This window comes from Dromiciops gliroides, chromosome X, assembly GCF_019393635.1.
Source record: "Dromiciops gliroides isolate mDroGli1 chromosome X, mDroGli1.pri, whole genome shotgun sequence".
Classification (NCBI taxonomy): domain Eukaryota; kingdom Metazoa; phylum Chordata; class Mammalia; order Microbiotheria; family Microbiotheriidae; genus Dromiciops; species Dromiciops gliroides.
The window spans coordinates 41,789,900-41,811,041 of NC_057867.1; the positions used below are offsets into that span (position 1 = coordinate 41,789,900).

The 21,142-nt window shown below is 39.0% G+C and overlaps 1 protein-coding gene across 4 annotated transcripts in view; it reads right to left on the reverse strand.

Annotated features, from left to right (window-relative positions):
- The window catches only part of TENM1 (teneurin transmembrane protein 1), an 895,908-nt gene that overhangs the window by 140,373 nt on the left and 734,393 nt on the right, over positions 1-21,142 (reverse strand). For all 4 annotated transcript variants that reach the window (XM_043974016.1, XM_043974015.1, XM_043974017.1 and 1 more), the window contains one exon: positions 4,099-4,315. In XM_043974016.1, coding sequence (XP_043829951.1) covers positions 4,099-4,315 — 217 coding nt within the window. The remainder of the gene's footprint in view (positions 1-4,098; positions 4,316-21,142) is intronic.

Consider the following 21,142-nt stretch of genomic DNA (forward strand, 5'->3'; position numbering starts at 1 on the left):
TATCATCAAAATCAATTGCAAATGTTCATCTGTTAATGCTGATCTGTTATCATCAGATTTTACTTATTTTATCTTTGAAACTGTGTTTTCACATAGACAGGTACTGCCAAATATTGATACCAATCATGATTTTAATTGAGCATATTGATCCATAAAATTACATTAGATTCATCTTTTGATATTTGTGTTTTAGCATGTCATTACACAGTAGATTAATACCTTCCAATTGAAAATGAGGTGGAAGCTTCTCAATTGCCCAGTTAAATAGATTTTGTAATATGGACATTTCTTTCATACTTGCATCAAGATGGGGAAAAAAACTGGAACTGTAGTTTGAGCTCAGAAAATATATCCATTGCAAATCTGCGTGGGAATGGAGATCTCACTTCTTGTTTTAACTTCTGATAGTACAATAATTGTATAAAGCAACCTGATATTACTTGTGATGTCATTGTCATCAAACTGACTTTATCATAGTATAAATTTTGTATATAGTTTTGTCTTGTAATTCTAAACTAAATTCATTAAGAAACATTAACAAGTCTATACTAAAAGCTAATTTCCAAAGCTATGTAGTATTTGATAATAATGGGTGAGAACGGGTTCTCATTCAGAAATATTTTCATCTCAGCCCTGAGCTCAAAGAGTTATGACAAAATTTTATAACTTCTACTTTTTCTGTTTTGACACTATGAGTATGCACTGGTAATAAAAAATATCATGATAGAGCAATACACATAGCACTCAAAACACTGTCAAGTTATAATTGTGTCACTGGGATTTGTAGTGCTTTGAGCAGCAGGGAGAAGCAATAAGAGTGCCACATATAGTTTCTATCACAACTATTCAACTCTCCCATTGAAGCAGCCATAGAGAAATCATATATGAACGAACTTGGCTGTGTTAGAATAAAACTTTGTTTAAAAATGTAAAGATTGTTTTGAGCTGGAGGGCTGTACAAAACAAGTGGCAGACCCCAAGTTGCTCACCCCACGTAGAGACAGAAGAGGACCCAGGACAGAGCCTTGCAGGACACCCACATCTAGCAGACATGACTTGGATGAAGATCCAAGTCTGTCTCCAGCCCATACACTGTTTGAGACAGTGTGCCAACAGTTCTGATTTTTCAGGTCCAGTTATTTTTTTCCAAGGGGGACACTATCCTTAATTTCTATGGGGAAAATTACAGGCATTTAAAAATACCAAAATACTTTTGGTGCCTTCTCAGGCATAATGTGAAAGAATTAGAATTAACTCTGAAACACTAATGGAAAACTTAGTATACTTAACAAAAGTATTAGAGAAGCCCAGTAAAACCAGACAGAAGAGGCCAGGAAGTACCATGACCAGCCTGCTCACTCTCACAGCTGCTAAGCTGGTGGCAAAAGCAAGAAGCGATTGGGGGGCCGGGAGGGGAAGTGTCTAGGTCTTCCTTTAGTTTTCCAAGTTTATTGCTCCAAATACCATGCTCTAGGTCACCCTGTATACTCTTTCTGCTCTCTAAGGGAGGGTTCAAATGGAGAGAGTTATTTCTACATAAAGACACAAGATAGCAATAAAACAAAATTTAAAAACCTCTGGGAAGGAAGTTAGGTGATTTCAATTCATATACACCAAAATACCCCTTTTTCTTTCTCTACCTGCTTCTTTCCTTTTCTGACATTAAACTCAGAGAAAGAAGTTAATTGTTGCTTTTAGAAAATGTGTGTTATGTATGTACACTTCAGCCAGTCCAAACACTGGCCAATGTCAAATCTTAATATTAGCTAAAGAAGATGGGTTAAGGTTAAGTGTTGGAAGAATACACACATTTGCAACAATTATGAAATCCCAGCCATTAAAGACCAGCAATTATTAGCATTTTAAGTGTATGGGTGACATTTCTCTAAATTCCTAATGAACAAACTCTCTTGGTTTATCTTTCCTAAGAAGATTACTCAGACCTCTTTGCCTAAGTGTGATACAAAGATAGTGAGCACCCTCCCTATGTCCATGAGGTTCTTCTCGCTAGGGCATATTGGAAAATACCTGGAGCACCACACCAATGAACATCCAGTGCCTACAGAAAGTGCAGAGGTATCTTAATAAAAGAGAAATTGACTATAGGGACTACGGCAATATTATGTGAGCTTTCAAAAAGGGTGAAGACTGTGTTGCTTAACAATCCATCAGCTGAACATCTTTTTTGTAGTGAAAGTGTGGAAGAATAGCACAAATGCAATTTAAAAAACTGTATCATGGGGGGCTTACTGGTTTTTCTTTCCTGTGGAGCTACCTTTTTAAAATGAAAAGGGCAGGCAATGAGAAAACAGATTTGAAACACACATTTTCACAAGTCTTTTTTGTGGGGGGAGGGGAGGGTTGGAAGAATGTCTCTAATGTATAAAGCAATGTCTAGCTGACTCATTATTAGATGTCTGTGGGCATCCACAGAAGCTCTTCAGCTACATGGAAGACCTGATGCACCAGGAAATGAGGGACACAACTGGGGTTTCCAAGTTCTGCTCTTTTTTGAATGTGTTGCAATTTCCCTTGAAGTCAATTATATTAACTGGCCTAATGAACAAATTATTTTCATGAGATTGTAATGGCAGCCACACCTTGTTTAATTAGAAAAATATGCCATGGCGAAAACCTGAGCAGAAAATGTCATTGCGAAAATGCTTCCTTTATTATGTTATAATTAGGTTTTGATTTGGAGCAGAGGGTTCAAATCACTGGCTCTGTTATTTACTATCTGTGAGATCCTATGAAAGGCGTTTCCTCTCCCTGGACCTCAGGTGCATGGGAACAATGAAGGGGCTAGACCAGAGGGCCTCAGAAATCCCTTTCAGCTCTAGATCTAGGATTCCTTCATGAGGAAGACAAACTCACTTAATAATGACATGGGGAACCACTTCTCATTAAGGAAAAATGTATGTCTTAAAAATTAAAATTTAAGTTTGCTGGAATGTGAAATTTTAATATAATTCACAGAATTTAGATCTGAAAAGGGCCTATTCTTCCTTGTTGTGGCTATTGGCTAACATAGGGCTTTTATTAATTTCCTGTTTATATGTGTCACACATACACACAATTTGGTGGGGGCAGGGGGGATTATATCCACATACATGTGGGCAAATATGTATCGATATTGTCACATGGGGTAGGGAAGTTTGTATCTGTTTATCTTTTGTATGTAGCCCTTATTACTGTTCAGAAATGAGTTTTCAGCTTTTGCATTTTCGGCTGCATATTGGCTACTCACAAAAGGTGTTTGTATAAAACAAGAAAATAGATATGGAATATGATTAGAAGAGAAAACAATGCTGGACTAGAATGAGAGGTCCTAGATTCAAAGTCTGCTTATTCTGCCTGCCATTTCTGTGACCTTGGGCAAGTCACTGAATCTTTCTAGGCCTCATGTGTAAAATGAGGGTGTTGGACGAGATGACCTCTACAATCTCTTCCAATGCTAACTATGATTCTGTAAAAACCATAACTTTCAGAACATTTTTTCTCCCCTGCTGACTCAGATTTATCCAATCCATGTTCTCCCTAGTTAGTAGAATAATATTCTTTTTTATAGGTTATACAATACCATCATGTTAAATAAATTTCCATATTAGTCATGTTGTGAAAGAAGAAGAAGAACAAAAGGGAAAAACCACGAGAAAGAAGAAAACCAAAACCAAAAAAGTGAAAATAGTCTGCTTTGATCTGCATTCAGGCTCCAAAGTTTTGGGTTTTTTTGGATGTGGAAAGCATTCTCCATCATGAGTCTTTTGGAGTTGTCTTGGATCACTGTATCGCCAAGAACAGCTAAGTCTATCACAGTTGATCACTGCACAATGTTACTGTTACTGTGTACAATGGAACCTTCTTCTCCCAGTTGTTAATGCTCATTCCCTTCTCACATTGTAGTGTGTTTATTTATCTGTTTGACAACGCAAGCTTTTGGACAGCAAGACCTGGTTTTCCTTTTGTTTTGGCACTTCCGGTAGTTAACTCAGTGTGTGGCACAGAGTAGGTGCTAAAGAGATGTCTGAGTTGAATTAAATTATCATTATAACTTGGTAAAGAAACATGACCCCTACTCCATTGATTCTAAACACGTACCTGCTGTCAAATAAGGCTTCTCCAGGAATGACATGCGTGCTGTCTTTGCCAATGAGGAATTTGATTCGGTCATAGAAGAGTCGTGGAGGATGCTGGGAGAGCAAGGGCTGGCTCTGCTGAATAAGGTCCAGGGGGTCTGGAGAGCCCTGGCAGAGAGGGGTGATGTAGCAGTTGCTTTGTTGGCAGCAGTCAGGGTCCACACAGTCTGTCAGACCATCTGAAAAGTAACAGTTTGGTTTTAACTGGAGGCAAGAGAAGCCACCTTAGAAGAGCTTGATTTTCGGCTTCAGAGAAACTCTGGACATGCAATTCAAAGTGACCACCATGTTTTTCAGAACCTGCATATCACCTTAAAGAGGGTACTTCTGAGGAACTCCAACTACATCATGCAAAGGTTTCTCCCTCATCTGAATTCCTTCAGCACAAATGGACTGTACCAGACCATGTACCGGAGGCAATACAGAATGGTGGCCAATGTTCTAGATTGGGAAGCAAAAGTCATGGGGCTTCAAGTCTCAGTTCTGAGGTCCTTTCCACCAAAATCCTTTCTCTGATGGAAAGTAAATCCCTCTATCCCTTCTAGTTCCTCCAGGCCCTTACTCATTCCCACTGGCTCATCAATCTTCAATCTATCTCCTGCTACTGACTTTATCTCCCCCCACCCATGACCCCAGTGCTGAACAAGCCTTCCTCCTCCACCTTTTTTATCTGGCTTCTCTTCTACTTTTTAGTACTAAACTTGTTGAAAAAGTAGAGTCTGCCCAATGTCTCCAATTTCTCATTACCCTTTGTACTTGTTGTTCCTTTTACCCCTTGAAATTTGACTTATGTCTTCATCAGTTTACTGAAACCATTCTCTCAAATGTGCACTGAAACCTCTTTCTGTATCACTAAATACAATGGTCTTTTCCCAGTTCTCATCCTCTTTACTTTCTCACTGGCATTTCACATTGGTGACCACCCCCTTCTTCTTTTTTTTTTATGTATGAGGTATTTTATTTTTTCCATTACATGTAAAGATAGTTCTCAACTTTTGTTTATACATGCTTTACAATTTCAGATTTTTCTCCCTCCCACCCCTCCCTCCCCCCCTCCCCTAGACAGCAGGTAATCTGATATAGGTTATATCTATATATCTCCATACATATACATATATATATATATATACACACACATATATATATACACATAATAACATTAATCCTATTTCTGCATTAATCCTGTTACAAGAGAAAGAATCAGAGCAGTGATGCAAAACCTCAAAATAGAAAGAAAAAAAAAAAACAGCACCCAAAACAAAAGAAATAATATGGTTCAATCAGCATCTATACTCCACAGTTCTTTCTTTCTTTTTTTTTCTTGGATTTGGAGATCCTCTTCTATCATGAGTTCCCTGGAACTCTTCTGTACCATTGCATTGGTGAGAAGAATATAGTCCATCACAGTAGGTCAACACTCAATGTTGATGATACTGTGTACAATATTCTTCTGGTTCTGCTCATCTCACTCATCATCAGCTCACATAAGACCCTCCAGGTTTCTCTGAACTCTTCCTGCTAATCATTTCTTACAGCACAATAGTATTCCATTGTATTCATATACCACAACTTGTCCAGCCATTCCCCAATTGATGGGCACCCCCTCAACTTCCAATTCCTTGCTACCACGTAAAGAGCAGCTATAAATATTTTTGTACATGTGGGTCCCTTTCCCCCTTCCATGATTTCTTTGGGCAAAAGACCTAAAAGTGGGATTGCTGGGTCAAAGGGTATGCACAGCTTTATCGCCCTTTGGGCATAATTCCAAATTGCTCTCCAGAATGGTTGGATCAGCTCACAGCTCCACCAACAATGCATTAGTGTTCCAATTTTCCCACAGCCTCTCCAACATTTATTATCTCCCTTTTTTGTCATTTTAGCCAATCTGATAGGTGTCAGGTGGTACCTCAGAGTTGTTTTAATTTGCATCTCTCTAATCATTAGAGATTTAGAGCATTTTTTCATATGGGAATAGATAGCTTTGGTTTCTTCATCAGAAAACTGCCTGTTCATATCCTTTGACCATTTCTCAATTGGGGAATGACTTGGATTCTTATAAATTTGATTTAATTCCCTATATATTTTAAAGATGAGGCCTTTATCAGAAGCACTGGCCTCAAAAATTGTTTCCCAGCTTTCTGCCTCCCTTCCAATTTTGGATGCATTGCTTCTGTTTGTACAAAAATTTTTTAATTTAATATAATCAAAATCATCCATTTTGCATTTTATAATATACTCTATCTCTTGTTTGGTCAAAAACTGTTTTCCTTTCCAAAGATCTGATAGGTACACTATTCCTTTCTCTCCTAATTTACCTATGGTATCACCTCTTATGTCCCCTTTCTTCTTGATAACCTCTTTTCCCTCAGCTTTTTGAAATACCCAAATCTCCTTTCTTCTTCCTTCTCTAACACTGCACATTCTCTGGGACTTCTGCCCCACAGCCTCTTAAGGTGGGTGTTCCCTAAAGTTCTGCTCTCAGATGCCTTCTAACCATAGTCTTCTTTGCCTTAAGAATCAATCCCATTCATTCCTTGGCTCCCACGGGAAATCTCCTAAACCTGAATACTGGGACCTGGACTTTCCCCTCATTCCCCTCAAGCTCTAGACTCACATCTCCAGGTACCCAGTGGAACCTTCAGATGGACATTTCAGCCACCCAGCAAGTCAAATTCAATGTGTCCCCAAATGATTATCTTTTCCCTCAAGACCGCTTTTCCTTCTGACTTCTGTGTTAGCTGTCAGTCACACCAGACTTTATCCAAGTTAGAAATCTTGGCATTTTTATTTCACAGTTCCCCTTCCTTCACCTTTCCCATTCCAATAATTTGCCAAATTCTGTTGATTTCACCATTGCAAAGTCTTTTATTTTCTGTTCCCATTGTAACAATCCTAGTATACACACACACACACACACACACACACACACACATCCTAATGTCTACCAAACAAATTACACAATTCTCACTTAGCATTCACGATTACTGAATAATTGACAAACCTACATGCCAGTCAGTGAGGGACAGGGTGTGTGTATTCTACTAATGATACTCAAACAGTGATTACTGCTACACCTGCCAGTAGCCCAAGAGAAATCAGGAAGGACTTGAAGGAGATGCTATGTCCCGTCTCTTATTCCCTTTTAGTTCTGTTTCTGTGAAGATTTTCATCCATCATCCCCTGTCCAACGAACCCGAAATAAGAAAGAAGAGCCATTCTGAAGGTTCTTAAGGAAAGAAATTAGTAACCCTAGTCTGGGTGTTTCACTGGGGTGGTTACAACATAGCTATGTGTTCTAATTACCATTGCTCCTTGCTCCCACCTCCGAAAGGACATGGATCAATGGCATTGCTATGGGTCTCATGCATCTCTGTCTATTTGTTTCCTGCTGCTTAGCTGTAGGGAGAGCATCACAGCTGGGGGCTCTGAGAGAGAGGATCACCAGGAGAGGAGGTGTTTCTGACAGCAGCCCTAAGACCCTCAGGAAATACTTTTCCCCACATGGAGTCCTTTAAAATTCCCTATACCACAGATACATCTTTGATTTAAAATGCAGTTTGCTTCTTTACTGCTTTCTCTGTTTGTTCAATGTGTTTCTGCTCTGTCTCTCTCTCTCTCTCTCTCTCTCTCTCTCTCTCTCTCTCTCTCTCTCTCTCTCTCTCCCTCTCCCTCTCCCTCTACATATATTCTCTGCCCACCCCTGCAGATAACTAACTTTTAAGTGCAGATCAATTACAATAAAAATTTTGTTTCTTTCATTCCCCCTGTCCCAATCGACAAATATTAACAGATTTTCTATAGGTTTTAGACTTCTTCACCACATTTCCAAAGCCTGATGACCCATCTCATTAGCCTAGCATCTCTCTTCTTTTCTACTGGAACATGTGGCTGCAAGGAAAAACAAGCAAAATGACGGGGCTTTGAAAAGACTACTCTGATGTCTGGAGCAAAGCACACAACAACGAAAAATTGGTTTTTTAAAAGGTCAGTCACTTTTATCATACATTCCATTCATAATAAGAAAACTGGGAATAAGAAAATTGGGTTCACACATGTTTCAACCTGCCGAGCATTCAACTTATTTTGTGAAGAAAGAAAAGAACATTAAAATGAATACAAAAATCAAAGTGAGTTAAGACAAAGGACCCCAAAATGAGTCACATGAAGAATCATTTAAAATGAAGACACCAATTCTCTTCGTGTTACATGCCATTGTAAATTCCAAACTAATGTTTCTTATTTAATAATTGCCTATTATATGGGGTTGGCCTTCGATTTGCTGAGAAGACAGCAAGGCTTCTGTCAAATTTTGAAAGGCTATAGGCAGGGAAAGGAGTAATGACATGCAACCCCCAAATTGTAATTCGTACATGAGCCCAGTATGTGGCAAAGATCTACTTAGCAATTATCACATTGGATAACACCCAATGCAGCCTGTCTATACTGTTACAGAGAGGTGCAAATGAAATTCACATTGGGGGTGGGTGGTTTTTGGTTATTAACAGTTCGTTTGTTGTTTTGAATTAGAAACTGTGGCAGGCACTCTAGTGACAGCCTGGCTCTGTGGAGCAGGTATGTTTGTTAGTATACCCTACTTTTGTTATTTGTTCCCCTTACAAAATAGAAACACACAAACACACACACACACACACACACACACGCACACACACACACACACACGCACGCACACACACTAGCTACAGCAAAGATGAGGAAGGATGGGTGGCCTTAGCAATGGGTCTAGCTTTGTTAGTTAATGGGAATAAGGACAGCAAGTCAGAGCGTGGGCTGATGAGGCTAAGATAATGACTCAGTGAGCAAACCAAGTTAAATTTCACAGCAACCAAATGCATTCCCTGGCTGGGTTAGTGGCCTTGCACATACATACCCTTGGTCAAGAGGAGTTCTGGTCAAAGGAGAATGGAGAAATCAGTGCCAATATGGCTCTTTTCTGGATCATGTAACTCAAAAGCCATGTTCTTTTGGTAGTGGCAACCATGACAGCGTCTTCATGCATAATGGACGGCATATGCTAGGTCTCAGTATCACCATCTAGCAAATAGGGGACCTAATACTGATTTGTATTGCATGATCATTATGTACAAGGCATAATGCATATTTCAGTGAAGCAAGCCAAAATTTCATACATAATGATCTTGTAACACAGTTTATAGAGAAACACCTTGCTTCTATCAGGAGCGTAGGATGTGGCAAAAGGTTCTAACTGGACAAAATGTAATCACAATAAATGGACAAACATTTAGAATACAAAGGATATGTCTTCTTCCCCAAGAAATGGTGGCCAGTGGTGTTAGAAATGAGTTGGGGACTAGAGTCAAGGGAGACAAATATTTGTGAGAAGCAGGATAATAGCCAGATTCATGACTGCTGTATACCATTAGTTGGGAAGACAAGGGAAAGGACCAGGAGTGTTTGTGTGGAAGAGAGGCAGAGGCAGAAGATGAAAGCCAGCAGCTTCCCATCATTCTCCATAACATAGCAGTAACAGCAGTCAAGGGGATCCTTGAGGCCAGGGGTCTGGAACAGCAATTTAACAAGCTCTTGCCCTTCTGCACTGGCTAAAGGAAGATGTGTCCATTTTGTGGCATACATGTGCAGGTGAGATCTGTGGCAGCCTATTGGAGTCACAGTGGAACAGTAGTTTTCATTAGTGCCCCACCAAAAGCTTATCCACTGGAACTCCAGAGATTTAGAATTTATAATAATATGGTCATAAATGGGAAGGAAACAGAAGTCTCCCTTCATGACATCCATGCAAAATGGTTTCCTAAACAAATTAATAGTCTTAAGCAAAACTGTAGGAAGAATGTTCAAACGGCTTTCAAATATTTGTAAAACATGTAGAATAATTATAAATCCCTCACAACTATTCACCAAAATCAATCTCCTAAGGCCCTTTAAGAGGTAACACAGTTAACTTAATTCTAATTTTTATGTACTTGAAAATAATAAAACTGTCTTTCAACTATATGTTACATAGAATACTCCCTGACTGGCCCCCTCTCCTTCACCTCACGCCACACTAAGTATGAAGTACGGAGATCTTACTGCTTTAATTGAATGGGCAAAGTTAAGGTGAACCCAGGACTTCCTGAACTCAGATTACTGCTGGTGCTCCAACTTTGTAACACTTTCAACGTTTTCTTGGCTTAGATAGATTGATTTTGCTTTCTGTTTTTCTCTATTATAGATTATATGTCATAACAGTCTTGTTGCTAAAAATACTTCTAAATTTTCCTGGAGATTAACGAGCAACTGATACATTCAAAAGGTGTAATAAACCATTAATAGAATCTTTATTGATATTGCACCTCTATCATCCACTTTAACCTAAATTACTGTATTTCAAACATTAGCTCATTAATTTTCTTCACTGTATGATATACTAATGGCAAGTATTACTAGCTTCATTTGATATACAGATTGTGTGAGGAGGATAGGGACCAAGAATTTTGTGCAACATTACACAGCAACAGGGTGGGGAACCTAGATATGGAATTTAGATAAAAAAATCTCATTCTGCTTCCTTCAGAGGTATTTTTAAAGGGATAAACAATACTTCACAAAACAGGGTGGCTGGAAATGAGACATGCTCAGGGGAGAGAAGAAAGATAGAGGAAAGGAATTAAGAGTGAATTTCCACTTAGAATTGAGGAGCAAATGGAAACAAAATCCTTGGCTTTTAGCAAGGTAAGTTCCTTGCCATTCACTGTTATTTCTAATTCCCCCCAACTTATTACATCCTAAAGTGTGCTGTGGAACAGGTATAACATGAACTGGAGTGGTCATAATTCACTCATGTGACTCATGACTATATAACAAGTTGGCAAATGGCCACCTGCCCTTAGTGAGTAATGATTTATGTCAGTCTGATTATGAAAGATGATTCCTCTAATTTAATTCTTTCTCTGTTTATCTTTTTATTATAACCTTAAAAACAGTTGTAGACCTTATTCTCTCACTAATATCTGAGTAAGCCTTGGAAAATCCCTTTTCTGCTCTGGGACTCAGTTTCTTCCTCTGTAACATGAAGACTTTGGCCTAGATGACCTTTATGGCTCTTTCCAACTTTGACCTTCCAAGTTGCCATTATTTCTGCAAATGAATATGAATACCAATTATTAGGGGGCTCTGTGGAGCTTGTGAAACCCAAAGTTATTAAGAAAGGAAAGAAGAAAATGTAAAAGCAGAGGAAAAAAAGAAGTTTTTTTGATAAACTATAGCTCTCTCTGAGAATACTATTCTCCACTGCTTCTGTTTAATTAGTAGTGACTTCTGTATTTCAGTGGAGCCTCATCAGTGTGGAGGCTCCCTCCAATGGGATCACAACCCAGTCACAGCTCTTCATTTTGTGCAATTCTTGGCTCTGTTTTCCCATAAATCTTTTACGTGGGTGCACCTACCATGCTGGCTGCCTTTCTCTAGATGTCTCTCTATTGAATGGATACAAATGGAGCAAGTGGCTTATCAATCAGTTATTATGTCTCTCTTGCCACTTAACTGGCCCATCTACTTTTCTCTTCTCTCAGATGACATCCTTTATACCATTTCTAATGTGCAATTCTTCATTAGTAATGTGTTACAACGTGCTTATGTCCACCATGCATCTCTCCAATGCTCTTCGTGTGATCCTTCACTTAAATTTTTTAGTTAGGATGGTTTCCTATGACTCCTAGCCACACACCAACACCAAGAAGAAGACTGGTATTGAAAAGATTGGCATCTAGTCAAAGAGAAACTTGAGGACATTAAAGGTACTGCATAGTGTTCCAGAGGCAGTCCAAACTGCTCTCCTCCTATTAATTCTGGACCTAGCACAGCATCTGTCCAAAAAATACATACTGAGGCATCAGACCTGCAGGATGTCCATACAAATTGTATGTTATAATCTGAACAGGCATTCTTTATCCGTTAGGCTTTTCTTCTCTGAACAGGTAGGTTCTTTACTCATTGTGGACCTTAAGGGAGTTTTGCAATGTTTTTAGACTTGACACCACCAGCAAAATGTCATTCACAAATAGGGCCTTTGGAGGATCTAACAATTTATTTGGAATTTCTCTTCCACTTGGACTCTCTCGTAGACATTCTCTATGGTAGTATCAAGTGTCTTTGATGAAGAAAGCTCTCTCTGTTTTATGCTTTGCTTGATACTGATAACAAGGGTCATCAAAATTGTTGACAACTTTCCTAAAATGCCTGAGGCCATTTTTCTGCCCTATGAAGTGAACCAACCTGAATCTCTTTTCAATGATGAAAGATATGAAAAGGACTCAGGATAGCATTTTGAACTCCTGCAAGGGTAAAAAGTATAGGAAATGAGATGGAATGTGTTCTCATCCCTAGGTATGTTCATCTAAACAACATCCCTGAAAATTCCATTTTGGGGATTCAAGCCCCAGGAAACAAAGTATTGCAGTATTAAATCCCTTCGATTGGGACTGTCCTCCTAGGACTTGCTTTTTTTTGTCACAAGAGAGAAATGCTCTGGCACTTGAGTGTACCGGTTAGTTAGGTTCTGGTTAAAAGAAGTCTTCTAGTACTTGGTTTTGAAGGACAAATGACACAGACCAGAAATGAAGATAAGATGTGCAGAACAACTCAATTACAGACTAATTATCTAATTTATAAGGAGACTGATTCATTACAGAAGGCCTCCTGAGCATTCTAGTGCCTGTGAGCACTCCTTGTACATTTAAATAAAAATCAGGAGAACAAAAATTACTTGGGGAAGAATACCCTAAGAATTTCTGGGAAAATTGGGAAGCAGGTCAGCAGAAACTAGGATCAGACCAACATCTTAAACTATCTACTAGAGTAAGCTGAAAATGGACACGAAACCTAAACATTAAAGTTTATATCATAAAAACATTAGAAGAGAACTAGGTTAGGTACCTTTCTCTGTTAGAGACATTCACAAAAGATAAAATGGATAATTTTGATTACATGAAATGTAATCAAAGGTGTTTGCAAAACAATGCATCTAGGATAAGGAAGGAAATTGTTGACTGCGAAAAAATCTTGGCACCAAATATCTCTGAAAAGGGTCTGATACCCAAGACACTAATAAATAGATAAGACCAAGAGCTATTCCACAGGAGATAAATGGTCAAAAGAGATGAGTAAACAGGAAGAAGAATTCAAAATACCATCAACCATATGAAAAATAGCTTCAAATTATTAATAATAACAGATATGCAAAATAAAACAATTCTGAGGTTTTATTCCACACCTAACTGGTAAAGATTACAAAAAGATAGAAATGGTGTTAGAAGTGTTGCTAGAAGACAGATATACTAATACATTGCTGGGAGAGCTGGGACAACGGTTAAACCATTCTGTAAAGCAATTTAGGATTACGCTAAGAAAGTGAATAAGACAGTCATACCTTCTGATTTGGAGATTCCACTACTAGGTATACACTCCCAAGAAAATCAAAGACAGAATGCAAGGTCCCATATACACCAAAATATTCATAGTACCATTTTATTTTTGTGAGAGGAAACTAGAAACAAAGTTCTACTGATTGGGTTGGGGAAAGGCCAAACAAATTGTAGGACAAGAAAGTGCCATAAAAACAACGAATAGGATGAATCTAGGGTTATATGGGAAGACAGAAGAACTGATTAAGGAAATAAGCAGAATCAGAAAGAAAATATGTGGAATGACTACAACTATGCAAATGGAAAGAACAACAATAACAACAATTTTACCCAAATTGAATTGTCATTTTAATTAACAAACCTGTCCCCCCCAAAACAAAACAAAACAAAACAAAACAAAGGAGTGAGACAACGTGCCTCTCTCTGTTCTTTGCAGAGGTGGGAGACTATGGGTATAGAACACTGCATATACTATCAGATTTGGCTGTTGTGTTGGTTAGTTTTAATGAAATGTTTTTCCCCCTTTAATCTTTCTATTTTATTTACAAAGGATGACTCTGGGTAGGAGAGGGAGGAGCAATATACTCAGAAATGAAAGTGATGCAGAAATAAAAGAGATAGGGACTGGCCCTGGGATTTAATTGGTATAGGAAACTTCTAGATAAGAAACTCCCTCAAGGACAAAAGATATAAACAAAAATTTAAATTAAAAAACATAAAATATCTGATAAATCAAGATTTATTTTACACAGCTTTTCATAAACATAGTGCCTTTTTAACAGACTAATAATTTTTTTGTTTTAAATAAGATTTTACTTTTGTTTTTTTACATTGTCATAATGCCCCCCCCCCCCCCAGTATCCCGCTCTCCTACTCTGAGAAAGCCATTTCAGGGATAACAAATAGTATTTTTTAAAATTAGGTGGCTCAGTGGATAGAATGCTATTCACCTACCTATAACACCTACCTCCAAGGGTTGTCTTAAGGACCAAATGAGGTAATATTTGTAAGGTGCCAAGTATAATGCCTGTCACATAATAGGTACTTGATATTTGCTTGATTGACTGATGAGCAGTGGAATGACCTGAACACATGTATGTGTGTGAAAATAATACATTTCTCACATCATTTATATGACTAGTATTAGGATGGGAATTTGAAAATCAGCTAGTCTAATACTTTCATGTGAACAAGAAGGAATTGAGGAGGCTTAGAGAGGTCTTGTGGACTAGGAGACAATCAGGTTTCAGATGCTATATAGGCTTGTAATACCTAGTGTACGCACATATGCATATGACCTCTGCAGGAGAAAGTTTTTCTTTTTGGTATTTTAAACAATCCAAACAAAATCCAAAAAATGCTTGTTTTCTGTCTTGTTTTATTATTCAGACAGTTCCTAGGTAGCTCCTGGACCGCTTGTGTCACCCACACATTCAGTGCAGCCCAATTAGTTGCAAGGAGTCAGAATGCACTGACTGAGCAAGGCAGGGAAGCCAAGCCTTCAGGAAGAGGCAGGAGCAGTCATACTAATGAGCTGGCAAAGTGATTAGCATGCACAAATATCTGCCGTTCTTTAAGGACCAGCTATAATATGGAGTAATCAGGTAGCAGCTACTTGAAGCCACTGCTTCTAAATTATTTATTTTTTTTGATTAGGGGAAAATGGAAAAAATGAGGGCTAATTTTTTTTTGCAAAGAGGTTCAATTGGCACTTCTTGGCTTAAAAATAAAGAAAAAAACAACCTAATCTACCATGGCAATAATTTGCCATACTAAGTTAAGCAACTTCTGCCATTTGGATGCTTGAGAAAATAGTCCAAAAATGCAAACCTTAAAATGAAACGTAAGCAGTCACCAAATCTAATCTAATCCACTTCTCTGTCTCAAGGACAGGCTGTGCTGAATTCTCCCTTCCCTTTGGATAGGTATGTATACAGTCTATCCTTGAAGATGTATGTGGGAAGAGAGAGCATGCTTCTCTTTATACAGAGTTCCTCCCCATAAACGGTTTTGTATAAGGAAAGTCCTGTTATTTTATTTCCACATCTTTTTAGTTGATGGAAGAAGTTCCAAGACAGAAATATCACTTCTTCAAAAAGTTGGAAGCAAAATGGATCCTCACTGGAAAGTATGCTAGACAAACTATAGTATATTACGATATTAATACTTGTTTTAGAAACCACAATATGAGAAAACCAGCGAAACATCGAAGTTTCATATGAACTGATGCAGAGTAAACCTGGAGAACATGCATGACCTGGAGAATAAACAATGACTTTCCTTTGGTCTTCAAACTTTAGGTGTAGAAACCCCTTCCACTAAAATTCTTTCCACAATCGGCAACTTTTTCTGTGGTAATCACCTTAGAGAGGTGGCTAGTATTAGTGTTAGTGGAAGTTGTGGACTTGTCCACAATTATAGTGCTAGTGTCATGGGACAAAATTAAAACCCAGTCTTCCTGACTTCAAAAGTGGCTCTCTAATTCACAATGCAACTTCTTAAACAATGAGTATAAGAATGGGAATGAAAATAACACTATAAGACAGGTGAGCTCAGATTAAAGGCAAAGACTACTATTAGTTCTAGAGGCCAGAAATATCTTCTTACTCTCATGCAGATGCTGAATATTGAACATGATGACAGATGAACTCACTAGAGTGACTATTATTATTATTATTATTATTATCACCTTTGCTTACCTGTTTTTGTCACTTGGGAGTGGCTTGCGTACATTGGCTTGGTACATTGTGTATATCAGGATATGGCCATGGTATAAAAAACCCAAAGACACCAATAAGAAACTTGAATCGCTATCACTATAGTGACCTTATTCTCATGATACTATGAGAGTATAACTTCAATTATCCAAAACTTAACTAACCTGAACCTTTACTGGGATTTTCTACCCTCAACTATGCTTACAGGAGAAAGATGTTCATGACAACACAAAAAACCACATTTATATGACAGACTACCTTAAAAAAATAAGACATTTAAAAGGTAGGTCCCCAGGTCAGAGAATATCCAGGCTAATCTCCTGCATCCTGCATCCTCCATCTTCCACCTATAATCTTGGACTGTGAACAATGATCCCCTGAATCATGACCTTAGAAGCAAGCAAGGTCCTTTATCACCAAAGAAAGATTCCCTCGTGACCACTCTGGGAGGTCTACAAATTGCAGAGGGATTTAGAAGCCAGATGATTTTAGATCTATGTGACAAAGGACAGGGAGCCTATGGTAAAGGCAATGGCAGGGACCTTGTGGCAGTGATGTACAATAAGGGCTGGAAAGGGGAGTCTCTACTTTGCAGGCAGCTTTAAGAATATTACAATAGTATCACGGTAACACAGATCTGGAGCTGCAAAGGGCCTGAGATATTATCTAGATCAATCTCTTCATTTTACAGAGGTTAAGTGACTTGCCCAAGGTCTCAGGGGAAGTTCATGGCCAAGTTGGGATTCAGCCCCAAGTCCTCTAGGACTAGCAGTATACCATACTGCCAATCAAGGTGGTAGGGGATGAGAGCCTGGTCAAAACTATGGGAAGAAGACACTATGGAGGAGAAGCATTGTGAAAACAATATTGCAAGATCTGGTGACTCATTGGGTAGGGGCACTAAAGAAGAGGGAAGAGTCAAAGATCTCTTAGTTGCCAAATCTTAGTCCTCATGTAGCCCCTGACATTGTCAATCACCCTCTTTCCCTTGCTACTCTCTTCTCCCAGGCTTTCATGATACTCCTCTCTCCTGGTGCTCCCCTTCTTCTCAATCTCCTTGGCTACATCTCTGTTCCAGTCATGCCTACTAACCATGTGTGCCTCCCATGGCTCTGGCCCGGATCATCTTTGCTTTTCTCGCTATAACTTCATTTCATGTTCTCATCAGCTCCCGAGGATTTAATGACCATCTCTATGCAGATGGTTCTGAGATCCATTTATCTAGTCCTAAACTCTAGTTTTTGACCATTGGTTAGACATTTGAAACTGAAGTCATGTAGACATTTTAAATTCAATGTAAACTCACTTCAAAAGTCCCAAACATCCTCTCTTCCAAAACTTCCCAATTATCATGGAGGGTATAACCACCCTTCCACTTACTCAGCCTCCCAAACTTGGTGTCATCTTTGACTCCTCACTATTGGCCCCCTGTATCCAATTATTTGTCAAGTCCTGCTATCTTGACCTTCCTAATATCCCTCATACATACTCTCTCCTCTCCTCTGACACTGCCACCACCCTGTTGTAGTCCCTTAGCACTGCATGCCTACACTATTATAATAGACTTTTGGTTGGTCTCCCCCTACTCCAATCCATCTTGTATTCAGCTGTCAAAGTGATCTTCCTAATGCACATGTCTGACTATGTCATTTCCTCCCGCCATTCAATAAACTCAAATTGCTCTTCATTATCTACAGAATCAAATATAAAACCCTCTGTTCAGCTTTTAGAGACATTTATAACCTGGATCCCTTATATCCCCCTCTCTGACCACATATTCTTTGATCTAGCAACACCAGCCTCTTTGCTCTGGGCATTTTCCCTGGCTTTTCCTTATGCCTAGTGTTTCCCCCCTGCTCCCCCGCCCTTTGCCACTTCAGCCTTCTGGTTTCCTTTAAGGCCCAGCTAAAATTTCACCTTCAGCAAGAAGATTTTCCCAGCTCCCTCTGAGAATATCTCACATTTATCCTGTCTATAACTCATTTGCATATAATTGTTTGCATATTATCTCCCCCATTACACTGTGAGCTCTTCAAGGGCAGGGCCCACAGTTTTGCCTCTCTCTGTATCTCTGGCACTTAGCACATTGCCTGGCACATAATAGGAGTTTAATAAATGTTTGTTATTATGGTGGTATATGACTGATACAGAGGAAGACTGGATATCACTGCTGGCTTGCAAGGAAAGAAGGCATCACTGTAGATGAAGATTAAAGGAAGTTTCATTGCTAAATTTGATATCTCCAATAATCTTTTTCTCTTTTTTTTTTGGTGAGGCAATTGGGGTTAAGTGACTTGCCCAGGGTCACACAGCTAGTAAGTGTCAAGTGTATGAGGCTGGATTTGAATTCAGATCCTCCTGACTCCAGGGCCGGTGCTGTATCCACTGCACCACCCAGCTGCCCCATCTTTTTGCTTTTTCTAAATTTTACACCAACATGATCCTCACCACATTCCTAGGTGGTAGGTAGGACCAGTATTACTTTCCCAGGTTTACAGATGAAATAACTGAGTTATCATTTAAACATTATATATTGATGTTATATGTTGCCTTCTCAGTGCCACCAAGTTTTATTTATAGTTGTTTTCTGCTTTTTCATTTGGATTGTGAGATCCTTTGAGTGCATCTGGATATATCATTTTGCTTCCTTTTTGTTATCTGGCAAATCGGGGAAAACTTTACTTGTACTACATACTTTGGAGAGTTTTTTTGTGAGATAAATTCCAGTGCTGGTGCAAGGATGATGAATTCTCACTTGGAGTCCAGAGTTCTTTCTCCCAGATATATTTGGGCCCAGAGGGCAGAACTACAACCAATGGGTACAAGAGCCAAATTTAGTCCTTATGTCAGGAAAGACTACCTAACAATGAGAGTTGGCCCAAAGCAGATCTAGATCTTGAAGCCCTTCAGAGGCCATCTATTCCAATGCTCTCATTTTACAGAGGAGGAAAATGAGGCATAGGGAGGGGAAGGGACTTGTCTAAGGAGATAGACAGGATAAGATACCCAGTTTTGGAAGTGAGCTCAGAAGTTATCTAGTCCAATGATTTCTTTCACTGTAGGCCATGTCTATTAGAGGGGGGATTTGTTTCAGGTAAGAGATGGACTAGTTGCCCACTGAGCTCTCTTCCAACTTTCAAATGCTGTGCTTCACTGGCCTTTGGGGCTCATTCTCCAAAGAACAGCTCTAAGGTTTTGATACAGGGAAGAATCAAGTGGAAAAAACACAGTCCCTTGGGACACAGTGCTCACCCACGCTAATTAAATAATTGTTCTGAATGCAGAATCAAGTGAATTGGGCAAGAGATTTGGAGTCACAAAGATCTGAGATCAAATCGTTCCTCAGATGTGCAGTAATCCAATTTCAGAGAATGTTTTACTCTCTTAAACTCACTCCAGAATCCACATTACTTATACATATTAGGTTTAATAACCTTTTAAAGTTACAGGGCAAAAAAGGAAATTCCTACAACTTGTTTGATGCTAAATCTACCATTATTCCCTTATCTTAGTGAGTATTTCTATCCTGGGCTAAATGACAGTGAGGATAATCTCCAAGGCAGATGCAGAAGGTGAGGGAAGCCAAAGTGAACAATGTATTTCATTTTAATGTTATTATTTGGAGGAATTCAAATAGCCAAGTTCTTTGAGAATGTCATGCTCCCTGGAGCATGAAATGTAAGGAGAAATTGTCAGGGATTTGTCCTTTACCACTACCTCATGCGAATAGCCCTGGGGGCTGGTGTAAGGCTTAGTAGCCACCATAGTAAATGATCCTGCTCAGTTTCTGTTCCGCTAGACCTGAGATGGTCAAAGCAAGGCCCTGAGATCATGTGCTGCTTGTCAGAGATTCACCTGCCGCCATCTGAGCCAGTATGAAGAAAGAACAATCCACAAACTATATAAATATTGCAATTAAAACTGGGTTCTCTGAAAGGCCTAAAGTATTACAATTTAAAGACATGAGAAAATGCTCTAGGCAACTAGCAGCAGAACAAAATGCTTTCATAATAAAGACAAGAGGATCTAGATTATCATTTGCTTTACCTGGTATAGAGGCTAATGTGCTGAACTTGAACTCAGGGAGAGCTGGGTTCAAATTCTAACAGGCTAATATGCTGTGTGTCCCTAGGCAAGTCACTTCCCTTCTATAGGCCTCAGGGGTTAGATGAGATGCCTCCATGGCCCCTTCAGTAATGAGATCAGGGATTCTGCATCTTTTGAAATCATGGATCCCTTCAGCAGGCAAGTGAAGTCCTTGGAGTCTTCAGAATAATGTTTTGTTGCCAACATTATAAATGGAAGGAAACGTTAAGTTTCAGTTATAAGAGAGTGAAAATGAAGCTAGATGTCCTGAAATCTATCCTGGGACCCCTTGGGAAACCCCAGGATGCAGATTAAGAACTTCTTTTCTAGGCCTATGATCCTTGGATTCTTTGTATAAAAGAAAACATGTTATTTTAATGCTTTTTTGGTAAACACAAAGGAACAAAGGAGTTTGTCCAATATAGCTGATAACCATCAACAAAAGACTTTTACTTGTGCAAGCCATACTTTTTGTAGGTCTTTTGTATGGCTGGTCTCCATTAGATTGGCTGAGATGTTCATGAATTACAATATAGTGACAGTAGGATGCAGGGCAGTGGTATGCTAGTAAATTTTAACAAGTGGCTCTCCAAAAAAGCACAACACACTTTTAAGATTAATCAGCATTATTAACATCTTCTTCATACCTTTTTAAGTCTTGACAATCAACAAACGAGACAATAAATCAAGCTCTGACTTAGGAAGCATTTGTTCCTTTCTGAAGTGTAAATTCTAACACTGAAGATTTAACAATCAGCTCACCGAAGTCAGTTTGAGCTGCCTCAATCAATCACACTCCTTG